General features: G+C 39.7%; 1 protein-coding gene across 8 annotated transcripts in view; it reads left to right on the top strand.

Annotated features, from left to right (window-relative positions):
- Window positions 1–25,066, top strand: part of Dnm3 (dynamin 3) — a 495,138-nt gene that overhangs the window by 155,130 nt on the left and 314,942 nt on the right. For all 8 annotated transcript variants that reach the window (XM_076547837.1, XM_076547834.1, XM_076547833.1 and 5 more), the window contains exons 5-10: window positions 9,130–9,228; window positions 9,805–9,965; window positions 14,412–14,554; window positions 19,478–19,613; window positions 21,829–21,896; window positions 24,792–24,930. In XM_076547837.1, the coding sequence (XP_076403952.1) occupies window positions 9,130–9,228; window positions 9,805–9,965; window positions 14,412–14,554; window positions 19,478–19,613; window positions 21,829–21,896; window positions 24,792–24,930 (746 nt within the window). The remainder of the gene's footprint in view (window positions 1–9,129; window positions 9,229–9,804; window positions 9,966–14,411; window positions 14,555–19,477; window positions 19,614–21,828; window positions 21,897–24,791; window positions 24,931–25,066) is intronic.

Genomic DNA, 25,066 nt, shown 5'->3' with positions numbered 1-25,066 from the left:
TACAAATGATAAATTTCTTGTATGAGCTAATAAGTTTTTGAAATTATTTGTTTTAGTGGCAAGGAACAGTCAAGACAAATGAACATTCTGCATCTTTCCTATAGATGCATCTTTCCTATGGGTACAGGTTACTATATGTACCTAGCCTATAATCATTATAGAACACAGATCAGCTTTCTAATGAACCCGAAGTATTTGTTTCTCTGCCACTTAACCTTCCAATGTCAGGTATTCATTATGACAACTCTCCTCTTCAAAGATCCACCTTGCCTATCAATGTACAGTAGTAAGTGGACTCAGGCGTTAGTACCGTCATCCCAGACAAGTTGTTTTTCAGAGATCCAGGCTCCTTCCATCTTGCCACCCTAAAGACCTAGTGACCTATTATGATTCTATTCAGCAAGACAAAGGCAAAAGAACATTTAGGAACAGATGTGGGAAATTATATATACCAACTCTAAAAATGGTATATGCCAGTTCTGTTTATATCTCTTTAGCTCAGTCTTAATCACAGGAACAACATAAGGCACATTGCTACTCATTTGTAAATGAGACTTGGAAATTTAATTTAGCTCCATGCCAGTGGAAGAGAAGGAAGTGTGTTCAGCTGACACACAGCAGGAGGTTTAGGAGCCATGCGGATCATTTTTCTTTTTCATGCCTCAGTTCTGTTTTGGAGTATAACATCTCTGAAAGAAACACTTTGTACACAGATTTTCTTGTTTTTAAACCAATCCTTTCAGTTCTCTGTTCTTTCTCTTTTCCTTTTCCTCTCTTCTAATATATTTCTCCTCCTTTTACAGACATTACAATTTCCAAATACTTGGCTTGTCTCTGGACTATCCTAGGGAACCAGAATAAGATAGAGTCTCTACAGAACCAGAATAAGATAGACTCTGTACTGCCATCATGAATTTTTAATATTTTATACTGTGTACTTAACATTTTATTTAGTAACACATGGAATAATATCAACTGATGACTTTGAAAATTAAAACTGTTTTCAGCAGATTTAGGAAATTAAACCCATGGAAAACTTATAGAAGAAAATAGATTAAACTCTTCCTATTCATCACTGGGTGCTTTTAGAAATAAAATATTTCATAACCATTGCCAAATAGAAAGAACTACATTTATTTCATCCCCAACCCCACCCAAATCTAAACCATGAATTAACTGAAGTGCATCTAATTTAATAAGTATGTTTTTAATCTTGCTGTGTATATTTTTGTATTACTTCTATAATGACTATTTTTACTGTTATTTTATCACTGTGCACTGTGTTCCAGATTGATTTCCTAGCAACTGATAATGTTGTCTGTGGCTTGGTGTGGTTCCACTTCTTAATTAGATGAAAAGAATCACACTACTTACAGTTTAGTAGCACACATAAATGGAAGAAATGGTAGCATCCTTGTAATAAATCAGTGTGTATTTTAAACAGTAAACCTAGCTAGCATGGGAGATTGTTATCATGGAACTTGTCTAGAATCTGTGTTTCAACTTCTGTATGATCCTGATAAAAACATTAACTTTGCATTTTCATTCATTTGTTTGGCTTATAAACTAAATTCTCACTGTGCTTGCCACCTATGTTAATGACTTAACATATACACATTATATATAGTTCATGGATGACATAATATAAGCATACTCTTGGTGGTGTAGAGCTGCAATTTCAGTGTATTGGAGAATTTTGAAGGCAAAGAGAATGAGCCGTGAATTGTATTTGTGAGTATCTGGTTAAGGACTGTGGGTAGGCCTGACATGAATTTTGAAGGATACCTAGAGGTGATCAGGAAGGCAAGGAGTAGGGAAGTTGAAGTGAGTGGCGTTGTGAAGATAGGGAGGTAAAAACTAGTGGTCCTGCAGGAAAAAGGAAGTCATTGGATATTGTGGAATATGCCTTTACACTGTGTGAAGATGCATCACAGTGACCGGTTTTTAATAAGCAGCTGAATGGCCAATAGCTAGGCAGAAGGTATATTACAACTGGGTTTTACTAGAGATCAGAATCAGTCAAGTTGTAGACATGAGTAAGGAATGGGACTGATGTGATTACAAATTTGACCTTTTTGAGTGTGATGTTTCTTTTTTCCTCCCACCGAATGGCTATATCATTTTTGTATTCCTACTAGCAATGTGTGAGATTTTCCAACCTCACAGAACATTGGTGTTGCCACTTTTGTGGTTTTGGCCATTCTGATAGGTGAATACTGTTACTTCATTGGTGTTTTAATTGCTGCTTCTTAATGACATATGATGCTGGTATGGTCTGAATGAAAAATTCCCCATAGGTTCCTGTGTTGAAGGGTTTGGAAGAGAGGTGGTAACACTTCAGGGTGTGAGGCCTAGTTGGAGACAGGTCATTGGGAGCAAGTACTACACTTTGTACCTTGTCCTGGCTCTATCCTACCCTTTTCGGCTACCACAATATAGCCAGTTCTCTTCCATCACACCCTCATTGCCATGACAGTCTGTCTTCCATGAGGACTAAAGCCATGGAGTCTGCCAAAATTGGGCACCACATAAATCCTCCTAGACAGTGTTTCTCTCAGGTATTTGCCTCAGTCTGGGACAATTTAGCAATGTAGATGTTGAGCATCTTTTAAATGTCTACTCACCATCTGCTTCTCTCTTCTTGAGGCACCTGTTCTGGTATTTTACTCAAGGTGTTTCCTTCCCATTGTCTGTATTATTGAATTAGAAGGTTTTTATTTCTCCCAGAGCAGTTCTTTTGTATATCATGAGTTCTCTGTATATTTTGAGAAACACTCCTTTGTAATATATATATAAAATATTTCCTTCCTATCTGTACTTGTCTTATCACTCTCTTAACACTGGTTTTTGCTGGGAAGAACTTTTATATGTCTGAAATTAATAAAGATACTCCAACTCTTTTGATGAATGCTAGCATGAGATACCTTTTTTTATTCATTTTCTTTTAATTTATATATGTCCTTCTGCTTAAAGTGGGCTCTACTGTAGGTAACATATAATTGACTTACCTTTTGTGCTGGGGATTGAATTTGAGCATTGTACACATTGGCAAGTATTCTACCAATGAGCTCTATCCCCTGCCCTTGGTTTTCTTTTGAGACATGATCTCAATGTGTATCTCAGGCTACCTTGAACTTACTATGTAGTCTAGGCTTTCCTGGAACTCACAGTCCTCTTACCTAGTCTCCCAAGTGGTGGGATTACAGGCATGTACCACCATACTCAGACTATTTTTTGGCCCACTGTGATAACCTTTATCTTTTAGTTGGTGTAATTAAGCTATTGACATTTAATGTGATTACTGATGTCACTGGATTAATAGCTACCTTTAAATTAATGTCTCCTATGTATTGTCCTTGTCTTTTTTTTATATTTTGTCTATTCCTTTTCTGCCCTTTTTGTTTTCAATTGAGAATTTTATATGATTCAGTTTTCTCTACTTTCTTAGCATCTCTGTTGTATTTTATCTTTTGAGTGTTTTCTCTAGAGTTAGCAATACACACAACTAATTCAAGTCTACTTTTAAATAACACTGTATTTTTTATGAGTAACTTGAGTACCTTGTAATTTCTATTTCATTTCTATTATTCTATTACAGTTCTTTTTTTGCCCCCAAGACAGGGTTTCTCTGTATTGTTCTGGTCGTCCTAGAAGTTGCTCTGTAGACCAGGCTGGCCTCAAACTCAGAGATCCACCTGCCTCTGCCTCCTGAGTGCTGGGATTAAACGTGTGTGCCGCCACCGCCTGGCTATAGTGCTTTTTACCTTTAGCATTTCTCCTGGATTCTTTTTTCAGCACTTGCCCTTTTCTGCCCATCTGTTCTCACAGGGTGTGTACCATTCATTGCAGTCCTTGGGATTGTAATCTCATTTAAAAACAATTCCAAGTCTGTTAAGTTGAGCATCTCTGCCATATCTAGTTCTGGTTCTGATGCTTGTTGTGCCTCTTGAAACGGTGGTATTTTTTTCTTGTCTCTTGGTATGCCCTGTAATTTTTTTCCTCATTAACCAGACAAGATATACTGCTGTGTATAGGAAATGACAAATGGGCCTTCCATAACACATTGGGTAAAGTATTGAGTGAGAGAAAATATTCTATTATAGCCAGTGGTTAGGTCACTATTTTAGTAAGCCCATGCCTCTAGATTTTGTAAGTGTTTCATATCCTTTTCCCCCACATTCTTAGGTGAGCAGAGATGTCTAGGACAGGCTAGAATTAAACATTTTCCTTGAATTGAACATTTTCCTTCAATTGATTTGTTTGGACCTGAAAAGTCACCTGAGGATTGCATCCCTATTGACAGCTTCTCCTGGGGGCACACTATGTGTGATGTTTGTAATGATGTTTATAATCTATCAAGTCGACAGGATCTGGAGTCATCTGGGAGATGGGCCTCTGGACATGCCTATAAGGGACTATTTTGGTTACGTCAATTGATGTGGGAAGACCTGTCTTGATTGTGGGTGGGGCTGTTCCTTAGAGATTCTGGTCCATATAACATGGTGGAATCAGGCTGAGCATTGGTTGGTTGCATGCACACTTGTTGCTTCTGACCGTTAGGTGCACGTGACAGTTGCCTCAAGCTCCTGCTGCCGTGACTTCCCCACATGATAATCTGTACCTCTAGATAAACCCATCCTTCCTTAAGTTGCCTTTGTCAGGGTAGCTGATGACAGCAAACAGAGAAGAAAGATGATACCATGTTAAGAGGAACGGCTGTTTGGCAGACTTCAAATTAGTTGCCCTGCCCCTCTCACCACCACAGGTGATTTTTATCTAAGAACTGCCTTGAGCTCCTCAAAGCAACACACACACACACACACACACACACACACACACACACACACACACACACACATGCACACGTGAATGCACACAATGTGGTGGTGTCTTGCTCTTAACTCTCATGGTTTTCACATTGAAGTCCATCTAGTAGTATTTAGCTTTTCCTGCCTCGACACTGAGCATTAGTTTACTCATCTGTAACACCATCATCTGGGAAGCTACACCTCATTGTCCTTGGATAATTATAACATTCCCTGTAATGCCCCAAAGATTGTCTTTCGGAAGCACAAACTAGGTTTCCCTACTCTGAGACTGATTGCCAGTGAGTTTTCTGGTTCTAAGTTTCTACTTTTGTAAAATGAGATTTTTTTTTTTTACTTGTCTTGCCAGAAATTTTTGGCAGCAACTTTCACTGTGATCTTCCATCTGACAGATGTGTGAGGGGTTTCTTTCTGGCTCTGCCTGTTTATATTTTTATGTGTTGTGGAGATGGATTGAGATGTTTACCTGCCAGACTAGACTCTCGCTACTCTCATTTAGATTCCATAGTCGCTATTGTCTCCCTTTTTGTGATGAGCCGGAGTGCCTATAAAACCTCTTCAGAAAGCCCATCTTTTGAGAGTTGCGACGAGTGTTGCTAATAACTACTCCTGGGCAGCAGGGCGCTGTGGTGTGTGGCTGCCCAACTGGCAGATGCAGTTTCCTACTGATGAAGAAATGAACACCCCAGAGATGAGAAGGGATGAGAGGTCTGTTCCTTAGTCAGTGCACTCAACTTCCTGTCTACATAAGCATCAGATTTTGGAAGCATCTATGTCTTCTTAAGGTCATTCCCAGGACTCATTGATTCTCAGCACCATGCCTGTTCTTTATTGGAGAAAAGCACCACAGAAACACAAAAGTGAAAATGTTATCAGCTCTGCACTTAGTCTTTTATCAAGAGGATCAGGAGTGTCTTAACCTGCAACCTGCTCTTCCTTCATCTCTAAAGATACCTCTTCTAAATCTGGAAATCACCCCCATCTCCAGAATTCTGACTTGTAGCCAACCCCTAGTTCTATAGACAAGTGGAACTAGATGTTATGACTAAGCTGTCAAATAACACAGCTAATTACTTAGAGAATCTAAGAATTGGGATGCAGAAAATTAGTGGGATTAAAAATGGAATGAGGTTGTTGGATTTAGCACCACCAAACTCTAGCTCCATGTGTCCAGGCTGTGACCCCTTAGGCAAGTGTGTTTTTCCTCTCACTTTTCCTCAACCTGTATAATTGAGAAAATAATAGCACCCATCTCATATGGTTTTCGTTTTGAGTTCTTAATGAGACTGGCACAGGATCAGGGATCAACAATGTGTTCTGTTTTATGCAGTTCTTTAAATTCCCAGGGGCGTGCCTTGAAAGCCTTTGAAATCTTGTCTGACAATGGCTTTTTGAGATCCATCAATGCATGTCTTGAGTCTGCCAGCAGGAGTTCATTCATTGATTATTTTAAGCCGCCTATTTGTGGAACCACATGTGAAGAGAAAGAAAATAGCCTCTTTTCCATTTCTGGTACTCTACCTCACTAAGTGAGGACATGGCTGCCTTTTCAGAGATACAGGAGTAGGAAAGAGATGCTTTTTAACCAGCTTTTAAAAACTAAAACTATATGTATATACATTCCTTAAAGTCATATACACATACACATTTAAGATCTCTCTCTCCCCATATATATGTATGTATATATGTATATATAAACACACATACATGTATAGACTGACTTTAAGATATATATGTATATATACATGTGTGTGCATGTATAAGTCATTTGGTAATGGTAAAAGACACTTATCAAAAGACATTTTACCTTTTGATAAATCTTTTGATTCCATCCATCCTGGTCCCTGATTCCCTGTTTCCTGAGGTACCCACTTTCAACCCTTGGAGCTATTGCATTTGGTACTTGTGTCTCTGTTTCTCTATAATATAGTTATACTGCTACTTCTTGACATTTAAAATTATTGAATTTTTATTTGACTTTGTAATGTGGAGGAAGAAAACTTAGAAGTCCTCACATCACTCTCTCATACCTATATGCACACACACACACACACACACACACACACACACACACACACACACATTTGATTCTAAACATAGCTGGAGAGGGGAAGAGGAGGGATAAGTTACACTAAGGATGTTTGAAAAAGTCATAGGGAAATATTTTATATTTATTTAAAATTACATATAATGCACACACACATATATATAACTAAAGTTGAAGGGGGACAATGCTCCTCCCCCAAACTATAGACTGCCCAACAAAACCTCAGACAAGCATGGGAAACCTTTGACTTATTGTTTGGGGGAGTCCAAGAGACCCCTCTGGCCCCCTAAAAAGCCAATATAGGCTACCACCATTGGCCTTGGTGCCTTCCAGAAAAAGGGGTGCAACCTTACTGCTGAAGACCCTGCACAGATCCTGGTTTTCATTTTTTCTTTAAATTGCACCCCCGTTTTGTAGGGTACATACTTTACTAGGTACCTAAAGGACAAAAGGAGTTTAAATATTCTGGGATTTAGCAACTCAATAGTCAGATTTTTCTACTGTCACACTTATTGATAAATTAGAATTCTGGGTTAAATATTTTTTTCTTCAAAATTTTGAAACAATTTCTCTGTTGCTTTTGGGTTTCCAATTTGCTTCTGGGAATGCCAAGATGGCCACGCCTCCCAACCATCTTCATGTGGCTTCCTATTTAGACTCATCTGGCAGAATTTTTGGAACATTCTGTTTCTAGTGGTTTGAAATCTTACACTGACATGACAAATTGCATATGTTTTCACTACATGCTGGCACTTGCTGAGTTCATTCAACTTATAAATTCATATCTTTCACTTTGGAAACATTTTCTTGAATAGGATCTGCTTAACCCCTGAATGTTTCTGCATGGGCTTTTCTCTCCAGGACACCAATTTTTCAGACTTTGTATCTTCACGGTCATTTATCTGGTTTTTAAAGATATTTTTCTATTGTTTTCCAGAAGGATTCATTAACGTCATCTTTGACCTTTCTGCTTACATTTTCATCTCTGCTCTACTTCATCTGAGTGTTTCTGTGGTGTTTGATTCTTCATGAGTCCAAAGACTTCTTTTTCTTGAAGGATATTAATAAATATAGTGAAATTTTATGCCTTTCAGTATGTTTGCTGTGTGTAACTCATAGAGTTACAATGCTATATAACAACATTTCTATTAATGGTGGGCTGCATATACAACAGTGGTCTCCTGAGATCATTATGGAACTTAAAAATTCCTAGAGCCCAGTGATGTCATAGCCTTCACAACACCAGGGTGAAACTCCTTCTTCATGTTTGTGGTGATGCTGTTGTGAGACTGCCCACTCCTCTGTCAGGGATAGGGGGGTATCACATACTCAATTATGTATGTACCAGAAACTCTGTAATGGTAATAGATGACTGTGTTACTGATTTATTTACTAAGAGCTTATTTTATTTCTTTTTCTATTCATAAAAAGTGTCAAGGGGTTGGGTTACAATTCAGTTGGTAGAGTGCTTGCCTTGCCTCACCGTCCCTGAGTTTGAGCTCCAGAACTCACAGGCAAAAAGTTGAATGTGGTGTTGCATGCTTGCAGTCTCAGTGCTGAGAAATCAGAGATGGACCCTGGGACTTGCTGACCGACTGACTAGCTTAGCCTACTTAGATAGTTCTAGGCTAACAATAGAGCTTATTGATAAAGAAGAGAAGGGAGGGTCAATGGCACCTGAGGAGCAACACCTGAGGTTGTTTTGGATGTCCACAAGCATGTACATACATGAACATGAACACCTCTAAACACATGTTTTATGTCAACCATAAAACCTTATTCTGTCTTAGACTGGCTGCAATCTCACACATCTCCTATTGATTGCATCTCTTGTTTACATCAGGAGGCCCCATTGAGACACTGCCTTGTGCCACTTACTTTATATAAACATACTCTGTAATGATTACATTGCACAGTGATGAATTCTACACATAACACATTTCTCAGACTATGTTCCCATGATTAAGTGAAACATGGCTGTTTAGAAGTATTTTTGTGATATAACTGCTTTTCTCTCTTGGATGGAAAAGTATCTCATGAATAAGTAGGTTTATAACCCTTTTACTTATTATATAGGTAATCAGCAGACTGGTGTGATAGTAAACAAGAAGCAAAGGAAGCTAGAGGGAAACAGGAAAGGGGCCTGGAATATGAGCCTTCCCTTTAGTGTTAAGATACTTTGTCTCTTGAATTGGTTAGTTTTTTTTTTTCCCCCTGCAAACCGTGTGGTGACAATTGTGTTTGTTTATGATACAGGTCTGAGGACCATTGGCGTTATCACAAAGCTGGATCTCATGGATGAAGGAACTGATGCCAGGGATGTGCTGGAGAACAAGCTGCTGCCTCTTCGAAGGGGTAATGTACTGTGGTTTCTACAGGCCTGCCTTTTATAATATGGCAGAGAAATGACTGGCGAGCCACAGGGAAGCTTGGCTTTACTGCTTCCTCTGTTATAAGGAGGTGATTTATTATTAGCTATACTTTATAGGGAATGGCACAATGTTCCCAAGTGTTGTATTAAGGAACATTTCAAAAGGAGAACTATTTCTTAAAATAACAGGAACAGGAAAACAGGGGAAGGAAGGAGCTTGAAGGAAGGTTATAAATATTCATCATAGGCTACACAAATATACACCATCCTGTTTTAAGTCAGATATTTACTTGCCTGCTGTATGATACTATTGTTGAGATATAGTTTCTTAAAGCATATAGAGCTTTAAAAAGTGAGGGATATTATTCTGTTGATTTCAACAATTTATCAATAGCCAAACCAGTGGCATTTATTGGATAGTGAGGTCTTGAATTAAATGTTGTAAGGAGACTCAGTCTTTAGGCCTTAAAATTAATTTTGCCTGTTAGAGAGCCTTGAAGTTTCTCGAGAATAAATAACAGGAAATGTGACAAATCCCATAGGTTTGTGTTTCATTTCAGGCTACGTGGGGGTGGTCAACAGAAGCCAGAAGGACATAGATGGGAAGAAGGACATTAAGGCGGCCATGTTGGCAGAAAGGAAATTTTTCCTTTCTCACCCGGCTTATAGACATATTGCTGATCGTATGGGGACCCCCCACCTCCAGAAGGTCCTGAATCAGGTAAAATTATTCTTTCAAGCAGTAAGTACAATTATGAAATGTGTAGATTATTAGAATTAACATTTCTTATTTTAAAATAAGACACTCTGCTTTTGATAATTTTAAAAGTCGATATTTAGACCCACACAATTACCTTTTTCATTGAATTGAATTCACCTCAATATTGCTGACAGTATTCAAAGCAAAAACACTTACTGATTTAGGAACAGCCATCAAGAGATTTAGAACAGGAGACACATGTGTGAGCATGCACTCACTCACAATACATAGTATCTCAAGTTAGACTTATGTAGCTCTGACAAGGTAGTCTCTTCAGATCTGTTTCAAATGCCAAGCTGTGTTGGTTAAGTTAGATTTTTCCATTAACTTTTTTATGGTTTTGCTAAATCTTTATTGGTTTCTTAATTTAAAATATTGAAACAATAAATCTTGATGAAGTAAGTAATCATTGATTTCCACTAATCCAAAACACCTTTTCCATATAACACACTCACTCAAAATAAATAGAATTGGAGTTGGTGTTCAGCCTACCATCTCCCATAAATCACATACACCTTTTCCATAAGTCCTTAGTAGACTTACATACATATCTTCTTTCCATGTGGGAGTTGAACATTGTGGCAAGCATGGGTGGTCATTGGATACAGGCTTCCTTCTTGACTTTCCATTGCATTGACTTTATATTGTGGGTAGCTTCTGTCACAAATATCCTAATAATTTCTATATGGACTGTTTTCTATGTCCATTATCTGCCAATGAGTCAGGTAGTCACAAATATCCTGATGTTGGCCCATTGAAGGAACCAGTGAAGGTTGTCATGGTAACAGCAGCTGATACTGTATCTGAAGCACTTGGGTGAAACAACTGAGGAAGTTGTAGAAAATAAAGATCAGTAATATACTTTTAAGTGATGTAATAGACTACCATAAATTTATGCTTTTTAATTAAGGGCAAATGAGTATTTAGAAGCCACGAGGCAGCATATGACTATATCACTTAAGACACCAATTCAGCCGAGTGGCTGTGGCACACGCCTTTAATCCTAGCACTTGGGAGGCAGAGCCAGGCAGATCTCTGTGAGTTCGAGACCAGCCTGATCTACAGAGCAAGATCCAGGACAGGCACCAAAACTACACAGAGAAACCCTGTCTCAAAAAACAAAAACAACAACAACAACAACAACAACAAGACACCAATTCATTTTAAAGAGCAACGCAAGTTAGTCATGCAAGAACCACAATATTCTACCAATGAAGCCAGTGCTAGTCACACCTTCTAGGTTGCTGTCTTCGTAGCCTAAGAAAATGATAAAAAGATTGAAAATATCCTAGAGGAAATTCACTAATATAATTGGACATATGTTAGAAATAAAGTAGGTTTTGAATAGTAGAAGGTCATGATTAGTCATTTAGATTACAAGTGATCACCAAGTTAGGACATCACTGAATTCATGTTGAATGGAATTTGACTGGATTGTATACTGAAGATCTTTCCTTTCCTATGTAATCGCTCTCTGTTGCTTCACATATAGTCACTCTGTGTTAGAAATCGGGATAACTTCATCATTGGTGCGAGGTATACCTGTGGCTCTGAGAGATAGCTGGTATTGCAGAATGGAAAATGGTCTGGCTTTTTTGAGGGGCTGAGAGGAATGCTACTGTGTCTAGAAGATGTGGAAAAGGGTGTGTGGGTAGTGAGAGATAAAGTTGGAAAGGCAGACCAAAGCTAAGGCCACTAATGTTCACAAGCAGAAATAAAGGATTTTTGCTATTATCCTGAAGAGAGAGATTTCTTCAAAAGACCCTTGATAAAGGTAATAAAAGGGTCAGATTGGTGAGTTGAAAAGCATATGTAAATCACAGTCAGGAAGATTAATTATAGACCAGTTAGGATTAAAATTGGGGAGATCAGTTAATACTAAAGTTAAACAAATAGGGTAGTTTGGTCTTTGTTAGGGCTAGTAATTTGAGAAATGTTGAGGAGAACTGAGAACTCAAGATGAGCTTGTGATGGGTGATGGAGAACTCTTTAATGAGCAACTAGGTTAACTCCTACGTTCCCAGCCTGTTAAGATGTTGGAGACCTGTAGGAGAAGATGAGTGTGTTAGTCGGCTTTCATTGATATGATAAAATAACAACTTACAAGGAAAAGAGATTTATTTTGGCTCATGGGTTCAGAGATTTCAGTCCACGGTCACTTTATTCTATTGTGTTGGACCCATGGCAACACACTACATCATGCTGGAAGCTCATGGAAGAAAAGGCTGCTCACTTCCTGGTGTCTAGGAAGGAAAGAAGGGACCAACTTTTCAATGTCCTTCAAGGGCATGCTTCCAGCAATCTGATTTCTTCCCACTAGCCATATGTCCTCACTGTCCTAACAACCTTCTGACAGTTGCACGGGTTGGTGACCAAGCTTTTAACATGTGGGCATTTGAGAAGACCACAGGTCCAAACTGTAGCTGTTAGGTAGTTCATTTGGCTGTGTTGAAGCTGGGTGTCATTTATAGATCTAGGAGATGGCTGAATGCATCTGCCCACAGAATGGATAGGGAGTCCTGTTTGGAGATAACCTGTTAGCAGGAACAGTTGTTTGAATATTTACCAAATCCACAGACAGAATGAGATATCTTAAGATAGAACATTTATTTAGCTGAGAAGAGGTATAGGATCCATTGTTGAAAATTTCAGTGTTATCTGTCTGGTGAGAAGGATTGTTACAGGAGTTGCGGGAGGCACCTGGAAAATGATTCGGAAAAATTAGAGGAGCTGGGGTTATGGAAGTCAAGGAGAAACCTGTTTTAGAAAGCCAAGAGGGGATCCAATGTCACTCTACTATTGAGATGTTCGCCGAGCACAAACAGAGGCAAGTGTTCCTATTTTCTGACAGCCCACATGGCATCAGGTGACTGCTGTTGTTCACTGTTGCTGTTATTAGGCTTAGGTCCTTGTCTTTTGTGACATTAGTACTGGGAATGCACTTTTCTTCATTCTATTGTTTGCTGCTTCATGGCCACGACAGCAGTACCAGTCCAGAAACCAAGACCATTCATATTTGCTAGTAGTGAGTGATGGAGCCACCAACCACTGACAATTAGGTGGCCATGGGTTAATTGAATACTTCATTCAAATAGCCTGAGATAAACAAAAAGACAAGTTAAAATAATCCATTTAGTCTTTATTTATTTATTTATTTATTTATTTATTTATTTATTTATTTATTTATGTTTTTTTGAGATAGGATTTCTCTGTGTAATTTTAGTGCCTGTCCTGGAACTCACTCTGTAGACAAGGCTGGCCTCAAACTCACAGAGATCTGCCTGGCTCTACCTCCTGAGTGCTGGGATTAAAGGCATGTGCCACTGCCACCCAGCGATATATTTATTCTTATTAGTACTCATTTGTTTTTCTTTTTTCCTTGCTTTCAATTGTTTTTCATTTTTTCCTGTGTTTTCAGACTCTTTGTTTTTATTACCAGTATGTTACTTCAGTGGGTCAATTATCTTGGTTTCTTTAATTCAGATTTTTAAAGCCTCGCTGTAGAAAGAACACGTGACAGACAGAAAACTGGCACTTGTGTTCCTTGCTCAAGTTTGCCTTTAATTAAACACATACCGTTGGATAGATTCTTCTGGAAGCATTTGTCCTACTGAATTTGAGGTGCAAACTGATGGCGGAGGCATTGCCGATCAAATGACTGGGTAGGGATGTCCATGGCAGGGAGATATCCCTTGCTTAGTCATGGACCTTTTAAAGCCACCTCCTTGAAGGCATAACCGTGATCAGTCAGAGCTAGATGGCCCCGGGAGATGGAGGAAATGGAAGGGCCCTTCCTGAGACCCAGAGTGCAGAGAAAGCTAGCAGCTGGCAGCTTCCTGTAGCACCTTTGACCCCCTGTGCACCATCAGGATGCTCACCCAGTTGGTAAGGAAAACATCAGGTAGTGCCTGAGATGTTCAGATTCCAACGTCTTTAATATACAGGGTTTCTCTGTGTAGCCCTGGCTGTCCTGGAACTCGCTCTATAGACCAGGCTGGCCTCCAACTCAGAGATCTGCCTGCCTCTGCCTCCTGAGTGCTGGGATTAAAGGTGTTAAATGTTCCTTTCTGTGAACAGCAATCTAAATTACCCCCATGCTAACATGGTATAGTACAGTCCCACTACTAATTTCAGGTACATTTTAGCAGGGTGTGGGAGGACAAAAAAAAAAAAAAAAAAAAAAAAAGATAACCCAAGTGTGTAACTAATTGAAGGACTCTCAAGCATCTCCAAAAGGCAGTGGGGAAGAGAGGACACTGCTTTTTTCATCTCCACTTACACAGTCCATTGGAAACGTGCATGTGAGTTCTGAGGGGCGATGACAAGGGCCACAGCAGAGGCTGAAGTTTGTCATGAGCTGATCTGCACTCTTAACACACATGTCTGTGCTTGCTGTGTTTTATTTAGCAACTTACCAACCACATTCGAGATACCCTACCCAACTTCAGGAACAAACTCCAGGGACAGTTGCTCTCCATCGAACATGAAGTCGAAGCCTTCAAAAACTTCAAACCGGAAGACCCCACGAGGAAGACAAAAGCTCTGCTGCAGTGGGTCACCTCTCTCTCTCTCTCTCTCTCTGTTCATTTGAAACTGTTTGCTTTGCCTCCATCTGTTGGTTGTGCTGATTTCTAGAAGCAGCGAGCAGCACACATGAGGTTCTGTGTGCTATACAGTGCCCCTTGAATCGTTACGTTTTCTCAAGGAACACTTGTTGATTTTACTGTTATTATAAGTTTAACCAGTTGTCCATCTCCATGGATTCAGTCAGGGGGTAAAGCTAGCAGTGATACCTCAGGAGAGTTTTTCTCCCGTTGCCTCAGAAGTAGGTAGAGATGAGCATATCATTTATATTTTAGAACTGAATCTGTAGATGCCTGTGTGTATATTTCAGTAGAATGAGAATGAAATATTAATTAAAAACTATAGAGAAAAAGGCCACATTTTATATTTTTGGTTGTGAGCCTAGCCTTTAACGGCTGAGCCATTTTGGGTTGGGGATTTAGCTCAGTGGTAGAGCGCTTGCCTAGCAAGCACAAGGCCTTGGGTTCGATCCTCAGCTCCAAAAAAAAAAAAAAAAAAGGCATCAATTGCTTATTTTTCTTTCTGGTAATGATTTTAATATGGCTATTTAAACTTCAAGCATTAAAAACTCCTGTAGGACTTTTACTCCTTCATGACCTTCCTGTTTTCTTCCTGGGTTGGTAGGGTAGGATAGTAGGAAAGCAGAGTTGCTAGAGAACACTCTCTCCTTTCATCTCTCTGTTGACCCCTCTTGACCTCAATTGTCCCTTTTTCTTGTGCTTCAAGTTACACTAGGTCTGTCTCAATTGGAAGACTGCTACCCAGTATTCCTATACACCTACATTGCCTGTCAATGATGATAGTTGATGCCTCTTATAGTACTATCTATCTATCTATCTATCTATCTATCTATCTATCTATCTATCTATCTATCTATCTACTTACTTATATTTGTTTGTATTGTATATGTATGTGGGGGGCATGAATATGCATGAGGGTGTGTTAGTGTAGATCAGAGGTCAACATTGGATGTCTTCTTTGATTGCTGCCCACCTTATTTTTTGAGACAGGATCTCTCACAGAACCCAGAGCTCATCAATTTAGCTAGACTAGTTGTCCAGCAAGCCAAAGAGACCCTCCTATCTCTCCCACCCCCAGTGGCAGATTGCAAGTGCACGTTACTATTCCTGGCTTTTACGTGGGTGCTATGGGTCTGAACTTAGATCCTCTTACTTGTATAGCAAACATTTTACCAACTAAATCACTTCCCTGGCCCATTTTGTGGCACCTTTATTCCTTGCACCTCAAAGCAAAATTAATTCCCTTATTTTTCATGTAACCAATCTTTAGTATGTAAGCCTCATTTCTTCCTGCATCTTCACTGTGTGTGGGGTGGTCCCAATATGCTTCACAGTCAGCAGTGAGGAGAGACAAGGATGAAACTTGATTCAACACTACTTAGTGAGTTGGTGCTGGGCCAAAATTCTGGAGTCTGACTCCAGGTGGTTTACTTTAGCCATATTTAAGCACAGAACAATTTTGGGGAAAAGTTTCCTGATGACAATTAGCTCAGTCCCAAGTGTACAACAAAGCTTAAGACATGTTTACATTGAAACTCTTTACAAAGTACATATGGCATCTTCCATAAAGATCGGTTCTGATGAGTCAGGAGCAATGCTCAAGATAAGGGTCCAGGGAGAATGACTGAGGTCAACATAATGCTGTGGGAGTCAGGACTGGCCTGGACCTAAGATAACATAGAAATACTTAGGCTGTTGTAAAGTACAAGTGATATCTCTCATAAGGATGGGTTTTATTGACCGAGAAGCAATGCTCAAGATTTAGAGGAGAAATGCCAGGGATAAACAAACATAATATTCTGGGGGATTCCAGTAAAGCCTGGCCCTACAGATAGCAAAAGATCACCAGTCATAAACTACATTCTTTCCCAGCATTCAAACATCTCCTTCCTTTGAAGAGACAAGCCTGAGTGTTTAACTTTCCTGGCTTCTCCAGTGCTTATCTGTGTACACAAGGACCTCTTACCCTCTATACTGCACAATAGTTTCATCCTTATATTTGTCTGATTTCTTCCCTATGTGGTGGGTGAGATTTGACTTTCTGTTCTAGCAATTCTTTTTTGCCATGGTTGTCCAGCTTTAGCATGGCAATAACCACCTTCTGGGGTGAGTGCCCACATGGACAGTGATGCTATTAGAACTTTCCTGCTGTACTCATCCAGTGTAAGTGACATATTTCTTCCTGTAAACCTGGGCTGCTTTGCTAATCTGATGACTTCTGTGGTGTCCTCCTACAATTTGAACTTTATCATCCATTCAGATGGGCATAGATCTGGCACTATACTACTGTCTCAAATCTTTGGAAAGAGGGGGAGACATCATCTTTCTTCAAATATGAGGGGATGCTTTGAAATGCATTCTGTGGTTTTTGCTTTGGTCAGAATTAAGATATTGTTTGTGATATTAATCAAGATATCACAAAGGTATTGAACCCATTTTGGTGTTTTTTGTTCCAGTGATGGCCACAAAAGGAGATTTAATTCTGTTTTTTAAGTGAAGATATTTCTAAATATTTAAAATGTTTCAGTGGCATCTTAATTGAATCATATTATATTTCACTTAAAAATAATACCATACCAAAGAAGAGAAAAATTTAAGAGTAGAATTCTTCCTTCGTCTGTGTCTTCTTGACTTTGGTTAAACTCATAAAATTCTTCAAGTTACATAGAAAAGAAATACATTTATATTGAGGTTATACATTATTATCTCAACATCCATCTGAAGCTAGGATATAAAGACTGGTCCTTGCCTCTGTGACTTCATGGGTCTTGACTACAGACTATCTCACCATTAGATTGTTGACTAGACTGTTGGTTCATCTTCTTCTTGTGCTCCTGCCTTTCCTGACATGCCCCTTCATTCCTTCCTCCTGCCATCCTTCCATGCACTCTAATCAGACTCTAGCTCTGCATTACCTACCATGGCATCAGCAGTGAATGGGAACCTTTGTACTTGAGGAGAGGGCCATGAAGATACATATGTAAATGATGAATTGTGTTAGACTCTTCTAATCCTATTTATCATAAGGAGAATGTTGGCGCCCAGAAGAGGAGTCAGGTATATGCTAGGAGAAGTATTACTTCTTAGGGGAAGTGAATGCTCAATACCCTGAAGTATGAGGAGAGTGTGTTAGGTTTAAGGGGTAGAGTAAGAGAATAGAGTGAAGCTTATTTCAATGCCACCAAGTGGAGGGCATGGGAAGAAGTGACGGAGATGGAAGTTTGTAAAAATTTCTAGTGTTTTACGGCATATGCCACAACTTTACAGATGTTCAACAAAAACCACTAAAAACATTAGCTGACACCGGAACATGGCTAAGTCATTTGTAATTACTTTAACTCATTATAGCCAATAAATTTATTGACAATAAAAAGATACAAGTTACAATAAAAATATACAAGTTTCAGAAGATTAGAAAATATTTTTCTATTAGATTTTGAATTTGAAAGTAGTAGCTCTAGTATGCCAGAAGTAGAATGTCTAAACCTAAGTTATCACAAATGGAATACTTTTCTTCTTTCTCTTTTATTTTAACCAGTTAGTCTAAGATAATTAATTACTTCATAGCACAAATAGTTATTAAGCATCTCTTATATGTTGCTCATGTAGAGATAAACTGAGTATGAACCCTTGTCCTCAGGGGAGTGACTGACAGGAAAACAAATAGTGGTGATGTGATCTGTTAAAGTATTTTCTAGAAGTAGGCTGAAGCAGAAGACCCCTTCATCTGGGCAGTGGTAGGTGATGGTGGTAGTTGAGGATCACTGATCATGAGGGGTTTCTTGAAAGAAATACTGCTTGAGCTGAGTCTTTAGAACAGAAGGAATTAACCAGGTAGGGAATGGAGTCAATAGTGCTGTAAATGCTCCCAAACAAGACCAAAAACACAGGGGCACGGTACATTTGGGAACTGGCCAGTATATTCTTTGTGTTTGAATTGGAAGGTATATGTGGATGGGCAAGAGACAGGCCTCGAGAACAGCCAGGGCCATAGCACGAAGAATCCTAGATAACAGGTTAAACCCAACTGTGGGAATCTACAGAAAAGCAAGCCAGAGCTAGTTGTAGAGGAGTCTGTGATGACAGGTTTGCATAACTATGGCAGTGTAAGGTCTGACCTGAATAGAATCCTAGAATCAGAATGGAAATCTAGAGGTGCTCTAGTATCCAAAAAGAAGTTGCTGAGGTTAGAGCCAAGGCAGGAGAATCAGCAGGTTCAGGACTAAGAGAAGTTAAGTGGTTCACGTTTTAGATGTGTTGATCCAAGACAGCTAAGAAAAAAAAAATACATGCCCAGCACACAGTTTCATGTGTGGGCAAGGTACTTTTATGAATCATGGCATCTGAAGGTGCAGAAAAATTGTATATGATAACTTTTGATGCTCTGGCCACCCTTAGACAACCCAGTACAAATTTAGAGGATGAGGGAGAAAGACTGAGGTTTCCATACTTTGAAGGAGAAAAGGAGCCAATGCCCTGTGAGGGGTTTGAGTGGCAGGAGCTGTGAGGGGGCAAGCGTGATATCACAGGAGTAGATGCTCACTTGGCTATTCTATTTAAGATTTATTACATTACTTTAATTTTTAATTCAAGCGTTCCTTAAATACCATTTCATGTTATAACCACAATGAACAGAACACACTTAAAGAGAAAGATATTTAAAATATTTACTCTAGTGAAAATGTCTAAAATAAATCTCAGCAACTTGTGGTCTTGTAATGGCCTTCTCGACTTGACCAGTAGGTGCCACTAAGAACACCAGGAAAGGAGTCTAAGCGATCCCCTCCGTAGAACGGGGCAAGAACAACCGGAGAGCGAGGGAGCTTTAACCAACTTTAACTCAGGCTTATTTCTCTTTCTCAACTCCAGGATGGTCCAGCAGTTCGCTGTGGACTTTGAGAAGAGAATCGAAGGGTCGGGGGACCAAGTCGATACACTAGAGCTCTCTGGCGGTGCTAAAATCAATCGCATTTTCCACGAGCGCTTTCCCTTTGAGATAGTGAAGGTTTGTAAGCAATGTTCTTTTCTCCCTTTGCCCTACATCATTTCCAAATTCTCTTTTGCAGCCCCTTTGATGTAATATGATGTGTTGGGACCAATAATGTTCTTGGAATAAAATCCTTTGTACTCAAAATATTCTTTTCTGATTTTAGTGAGCTCATATAGATTACTTCAAGAAATAATGCTTAAGTTTTTTCCACAACATTTATCAGTTTTCTAATTTAAACTATTTTTGAAACTCTCCTGTGGGCCCAAATTCTAGGGATCAAGATAGAGAAGGGTCTAATTTGTCTATTGTGGAAACACAGAAAATGAAAAAATAGACAAATTAAGAAAATTTCAAGTGTTATTATGGTAGCATGATGTGAAAGTGCCTTTTCATGGGCTGTTTAGATGGATTCTCTCTGAGCAAAGGACATGTTAGCTATGACCAGCACAGCATTAGAAGGTCAGTGCTATGAAGATCTCTGGGGAGAGACTGACTCAGGGAAGATGCTGTGTCCTCCTTTGAAGCCACTGAACAGGAATAAGTATGATAGCAAAGAGCAGACTCGGCAGGTAGAGAGCTAGGTGAGAGGAAGATGAAAATTTAGAGAGGAAGGAAGTGCCCAGTTCATTCAGGGCTTTCCTGGTTTCAGTAAAGGGTTCACATTTAACAATGAAAAGCCACAGGAGGATTTTACACAGGGGTGTGTGACTTGATTGGGTTGATGATCCCCAAAAAACACTATGCCTGCTGGGTCACCAATGGACAAGCATTAGATATGGTTAGGAAGAGGGCCTAGCTACAGGTGATGAACCATTTTTTTTTTATGCCTGAAACTCCTATAATCTCAGGAGTCCCTTAAAAAAGAAGAAAGCAAAATTACAAATATATAATTAGGCATATGATCTTGGAAGGGATCTTGTGCAAGGGAGGTCTGGAATGTGTGTGTGTGTGTGTGTGTGTGTGTGTGTGTGTGTGTGTGTGTGTGTGTGTGTAGTTTCTCAGTAAAAATGATGTAACAAGAGAGAATGGAGAGAAATGGATGACTGATTTTAGAGGTAAGGTTGATAGGCATGGATCGATTCAAGAGACAGAAACCCCAAGTTTTGGCTTTTTGCCATTGACTGCGTGATGGTGCCCATCAGACCAGGGAACTAAGAAAAAGCGTCAGTGTGTGGGTATGAAACAAGAGTTGTTTGGGTTTGCTCGGCTTGATTGCTCAATAATGCAGCTCGGTAGCCTAGGGACTGTGCCACTTGTCTCACATGTGAGGAGGTGGATGTTTGTGTATTGGTGTGGGAAGTAGGTGGGTAAATAGATAGTTCTATTAAAATGTGCTAAGTAAAGTGACAAACTTCAGCACAGAGTGCTATGGAAACACCACCCACAGACATGAATCCCAGCCCAAGCATGCGAAGGAGCCAGACTTCTGAGCTGAGTTTGGAAGGATGAGGAGCTAGATAAGCAGTAAGAGGAGGGGGCGGGGTGGACATGTTAATGATATTAAAGGAGGAATGATAAAGGCTCTGAGCTGTGAAGCCACAGCATACGATGGAGACTTAAGGCAAGCCATTGTTCTGAGATGAAGAGTGTGAGGGAGGAAATGGACAGAGAGTGAGGCTGGAAGGGCTACATCCCTGTCAGAGCTGAACCTGCTGCTCTCTGGATGTGCCTTTTGGGGCTAAGCTCCCTGACACTTTGATCCTACTTCCAAGTAGATTTGTTGTGCCTAAGACTTCTGGGAAATATTTATACTGCAGAGCATCCTGTTTTGGCTTGATGAGGTATTATTAATTTCCTTTTATAAAGAGGTCTTACAGTCAGGTGGTTAAAATGGCCAGGGAGAAAAGACAGCTGTGCTGTTGCCACCCATCAAGAGATACTCTCATATTTGCGTTCTCCTGTGGCCTCTACTTTACTACATTCAGCAAAAAGGAATTCTGTGTTTCAAATGAGTGGCTGGGTTTATGTCCAGGAGGTATTCTTTATGCACAGCACCCCTCATATATAATAGAGTTAAAATCTCTGCTCCACTGAAACTCGGAAATCCCCAGTGTTCCATGTGGCCTTGAACTCCATATAAACAGATGTTTTAACCATCTGGATATAGCTTACAAAAGACATGAGCATCCATTTATTAATAACGAAGTCAAGTTATTCTCATTCTATACTATTCAATAATATTATCCGAAGGAATTAAGTATCATAACTGTGGTTCATTTTGCATCTGCAGATGGAGTTCAATGAGAAAGAATTGAGAAGAGAAATAAGCTATGCAATCAAAAACATACATGGTATCAGGCAAGTGATTCATGTTTTCCCTGTCTTCAATCTACCAAGGAAAATGAGCATTTCCAAATGGCTAGCAGTTTTTCATCATCAGAATGGAGGAAAGTAGAGAAGCAGAAATCAGAAGAGGAAATCTTGGTTTTAACTCAGTGATAATATTCTATTGCTAGAGAAAGTTTTTTATAATAATAATAATAATAAACCTTTCTATATCTATGGCCTGTACTCCTCATGATATGAACTGAGTCTTCTACTGATTTCTGAGTAGATGTGTGTGTTTGTGTGTATGTGTGTGTATGTGTGTGTGTGTGTGTGTGTGTGTGTGTGTGTGTACACAAATGCAGATGTGTGCATACATGCATATGAAGAGCTTATCCAGTGGACCTGAGAGGGTGGGAGGTTAGAATGCAGGTTGTTCGGGATGGAGGAGTGTGGGTCAAGCCATAGAGATGACAAAGTGCAGCCAGTCTTAATGGAGCTGGGCCTTTTGCGTTTGGGCTGTTGTGGGTAGTGTGGTTAGGAGAGTGGAGCGACATGAGCACAGACTGTGGGCTGGAGTGAGCTAGAAGCTGAATTCTGCCTTATTCAGAGTACGATTATTCTGTTATTTTTATAGTTCACTATTTTTAGGCTTATATAACAAATCATCACAGACTGGGTAGCTTATCAACAACAAAATTTGTCTCTCAGTTCTGGAGGCTGACAGCACAAGATGTTCCCCAGCATGGCGTGGTCTGGTGAGGGCCTTATTCCAATTCATATACTACTCAGATCTCACATGCTCTTATGTGGTTGAATAGAACAATCAAGCTCTCTACTCTCTTCCTATTAGACACTAATCTCACTCATGAGAGCCCCACCCTTATGAGCTGGTTTCTTCCCAAAGGCCCTAAATCCTAATGTGGTGATATCAAGTATTCAGGGCTTCAACATATGTCTCTTAGGGGAAACATGCATTCAGTCCATAGAAATGTAGTCTAGAACTATGATATAATTTATTTAAAAAATTTCTTGACCTCATGTATAGTAAACTAAACATGATTTGACAAGTATGTGTTGAATAGAAATGTCCTGAGTGTAAGCCAGGCCCCTTTAAGCTGTTGGTTCATGGTTCATGGATTACCTTAAGTGAAGGAAGGGGTCCTTCTGTTGGTGGCCAGTTGTGGCTCATCTTCTGTCACAGGGCCAGGATGGAATTATATTGGGAACAGATTCTAAGAGGGACCCTCCTGTCTCTACATGTTTACCATACTGGGATTAAAGGCACACATCACCATACCTAGCTTCTAAGGTACTGGGATTAAATTTATATATATTTAATCCCAGTGTACCCTTGTACATGGAGGCTTCAGTTGTCCTTCTTCAGGAGCCATATATATATATATATATATATATATATATATATATATATAGAGAGAGAGAGAGAGAGAGAGAGAGAGAGGGAGAGGGTTTTTTTCTTAAAGGGGACTTTATATAGGATGACATTGTCAGGGCACTGGGTGTGCCAGGGACAGGCCTGAATGATAACATAGCCTGATGATGAGTTGACTCTGGGGGCCCCACTGCTTCACTATATACATGGGCAGCTCACATGCTAGGAGAGAGCTACTTTTGAAATCCTTTCGGGATGGTAATGGAAACTTAGTACATCACCCTTGTAATCTACTAAGTGTTGGTTTTAGACACCCTCTCCCCAGATAGCCCAATCTACAGATGCATATTCTCTTATAAAATAACACACTACTTGAATATAACATACCCACAGCAGCCTCCCTGTGCACCAAGTCATCTCTAGATTACTCATAATAACTTAATGATATATGAAAATAATTGTTACATGGCATTTTTAGGTAAGTATTATCAAGAATAATGTCTGTAGTTTTCTGTACAGACACATATTATTATTTTTTTGAAAAATTCAGACAGGGAACATGCTGTTATAGAGGCCTGCCTAGTTACGTTCCTTTTTGTTATTTTGAAATAATGAATTGAGACAAATGACAGTTACCATTACTTTGTAAGTTATGAAAACATGCTTGGCTGTCCTGTGTGCGGTGCAGGGCATTGAGCCCAGTACTTGGCACATACTGAGAAGTCCTGCTCTTCTCAGTCCTTGGACATTGCTCTTAGGTGGGAACTTGTGTTTTAGGATTATTAAAGATAATAGTATAGCGCCCACCTGGGGACTGTTCTTCTTTCAAGCTGGGCAGTGTTGGCACTTGCCTTTAATCCCAGAACTTGGGAGGCAGCAGCAGGAAGATCTCTGAGTTTGAAGCCAGCCTGGTCTACAGAGTAAATTCCAGGCCAGCCAGGGCTACACAGAGAAACTCTGTCTCAAAAACCACATATAAACTATATATAAAGGTGCCATATATAGAACTAGATACTATATATATTTTGTGTTATGGATATATGCATGTTTCTCTCTCTCTATTGTGCTCGTGTGGTGTGTGTGCATATGTGTGTATGCATGTATGTGTCAGGTGTACAGTTGCACATGTAAGTGTGTACACTTGTACATGGAGGCTTCAGTTGTCCTTCTTCAGGAGCCACCCACCTCATTTTTGAAACAGTATCTCTTATCAGCCTTAAGCTTTCCAAGCAGGCTATGGAAGATGCACAGTGAGCCCAGAGATCATTTCTTATTTATCTTTCCTCCTCTGGGATCACAGGCTTGTACCACAGTCCTGTCTTTTTGTGTGTGGGTGTTGGGAATCAAACTCAGGTCCTCATGCTCGCAAGGCCAGCATTTTAATGACCCATCTGTCTCCTCAGCCACCTATATACCTTTTACAGCTGGTCTGTTGCATGCTTCATTTAAGTCGAAGTCAATTGAAACGTATTTTAGGGCTACTGGCTACTACTCAGCTGCTGAATCTAATTTGCTGCTCTCTTTCTCACATTCAGGACAGGGCTGTTTACTCCAGACATGGCATTTGAGGCAATAGTCAAAAAGCAGATAGTAAAGCTGAAAGGACCTTCCTTGAAGAGCGTGGACCTGGTAATGCAGGAATTGATCAACACTGTGAAGAAGTGTACCAAGAAAGTAAGTTCAGATTATTAAACTTGCCAGCGAGTGTCTCCTTGCTTCATTCACCTTTCTTATCCCTCTGTATGGCTCCCCCTAACTCCCTCACTGAAGCCATTCTGTGTCTGTGCAAGGGGAAAGACTGACAGATTAT

This window comes from Peromyscus maniculatus, chromosome 11 (assembly GCF_049852395.1).
Source record: "Peromyscus maniculatus bairdii isolate BWxNUB_F1_BW_parent chromosome 11, HU_Pman_BW_mat_3.1, whole genome shotgun sequence".
NCBI classification, from domain to species: Eukaryota; Metazoa; Chordata; class Mammalia; order Rodentia; family Cricetidae; genus Peromyscus; species Peromyscus maniculatus.
The sequence above is the reverse complement of the archived record's forward strand: the minus strand, read 5'-3'. Positions and strand labels throughout refer to the sequence as shown.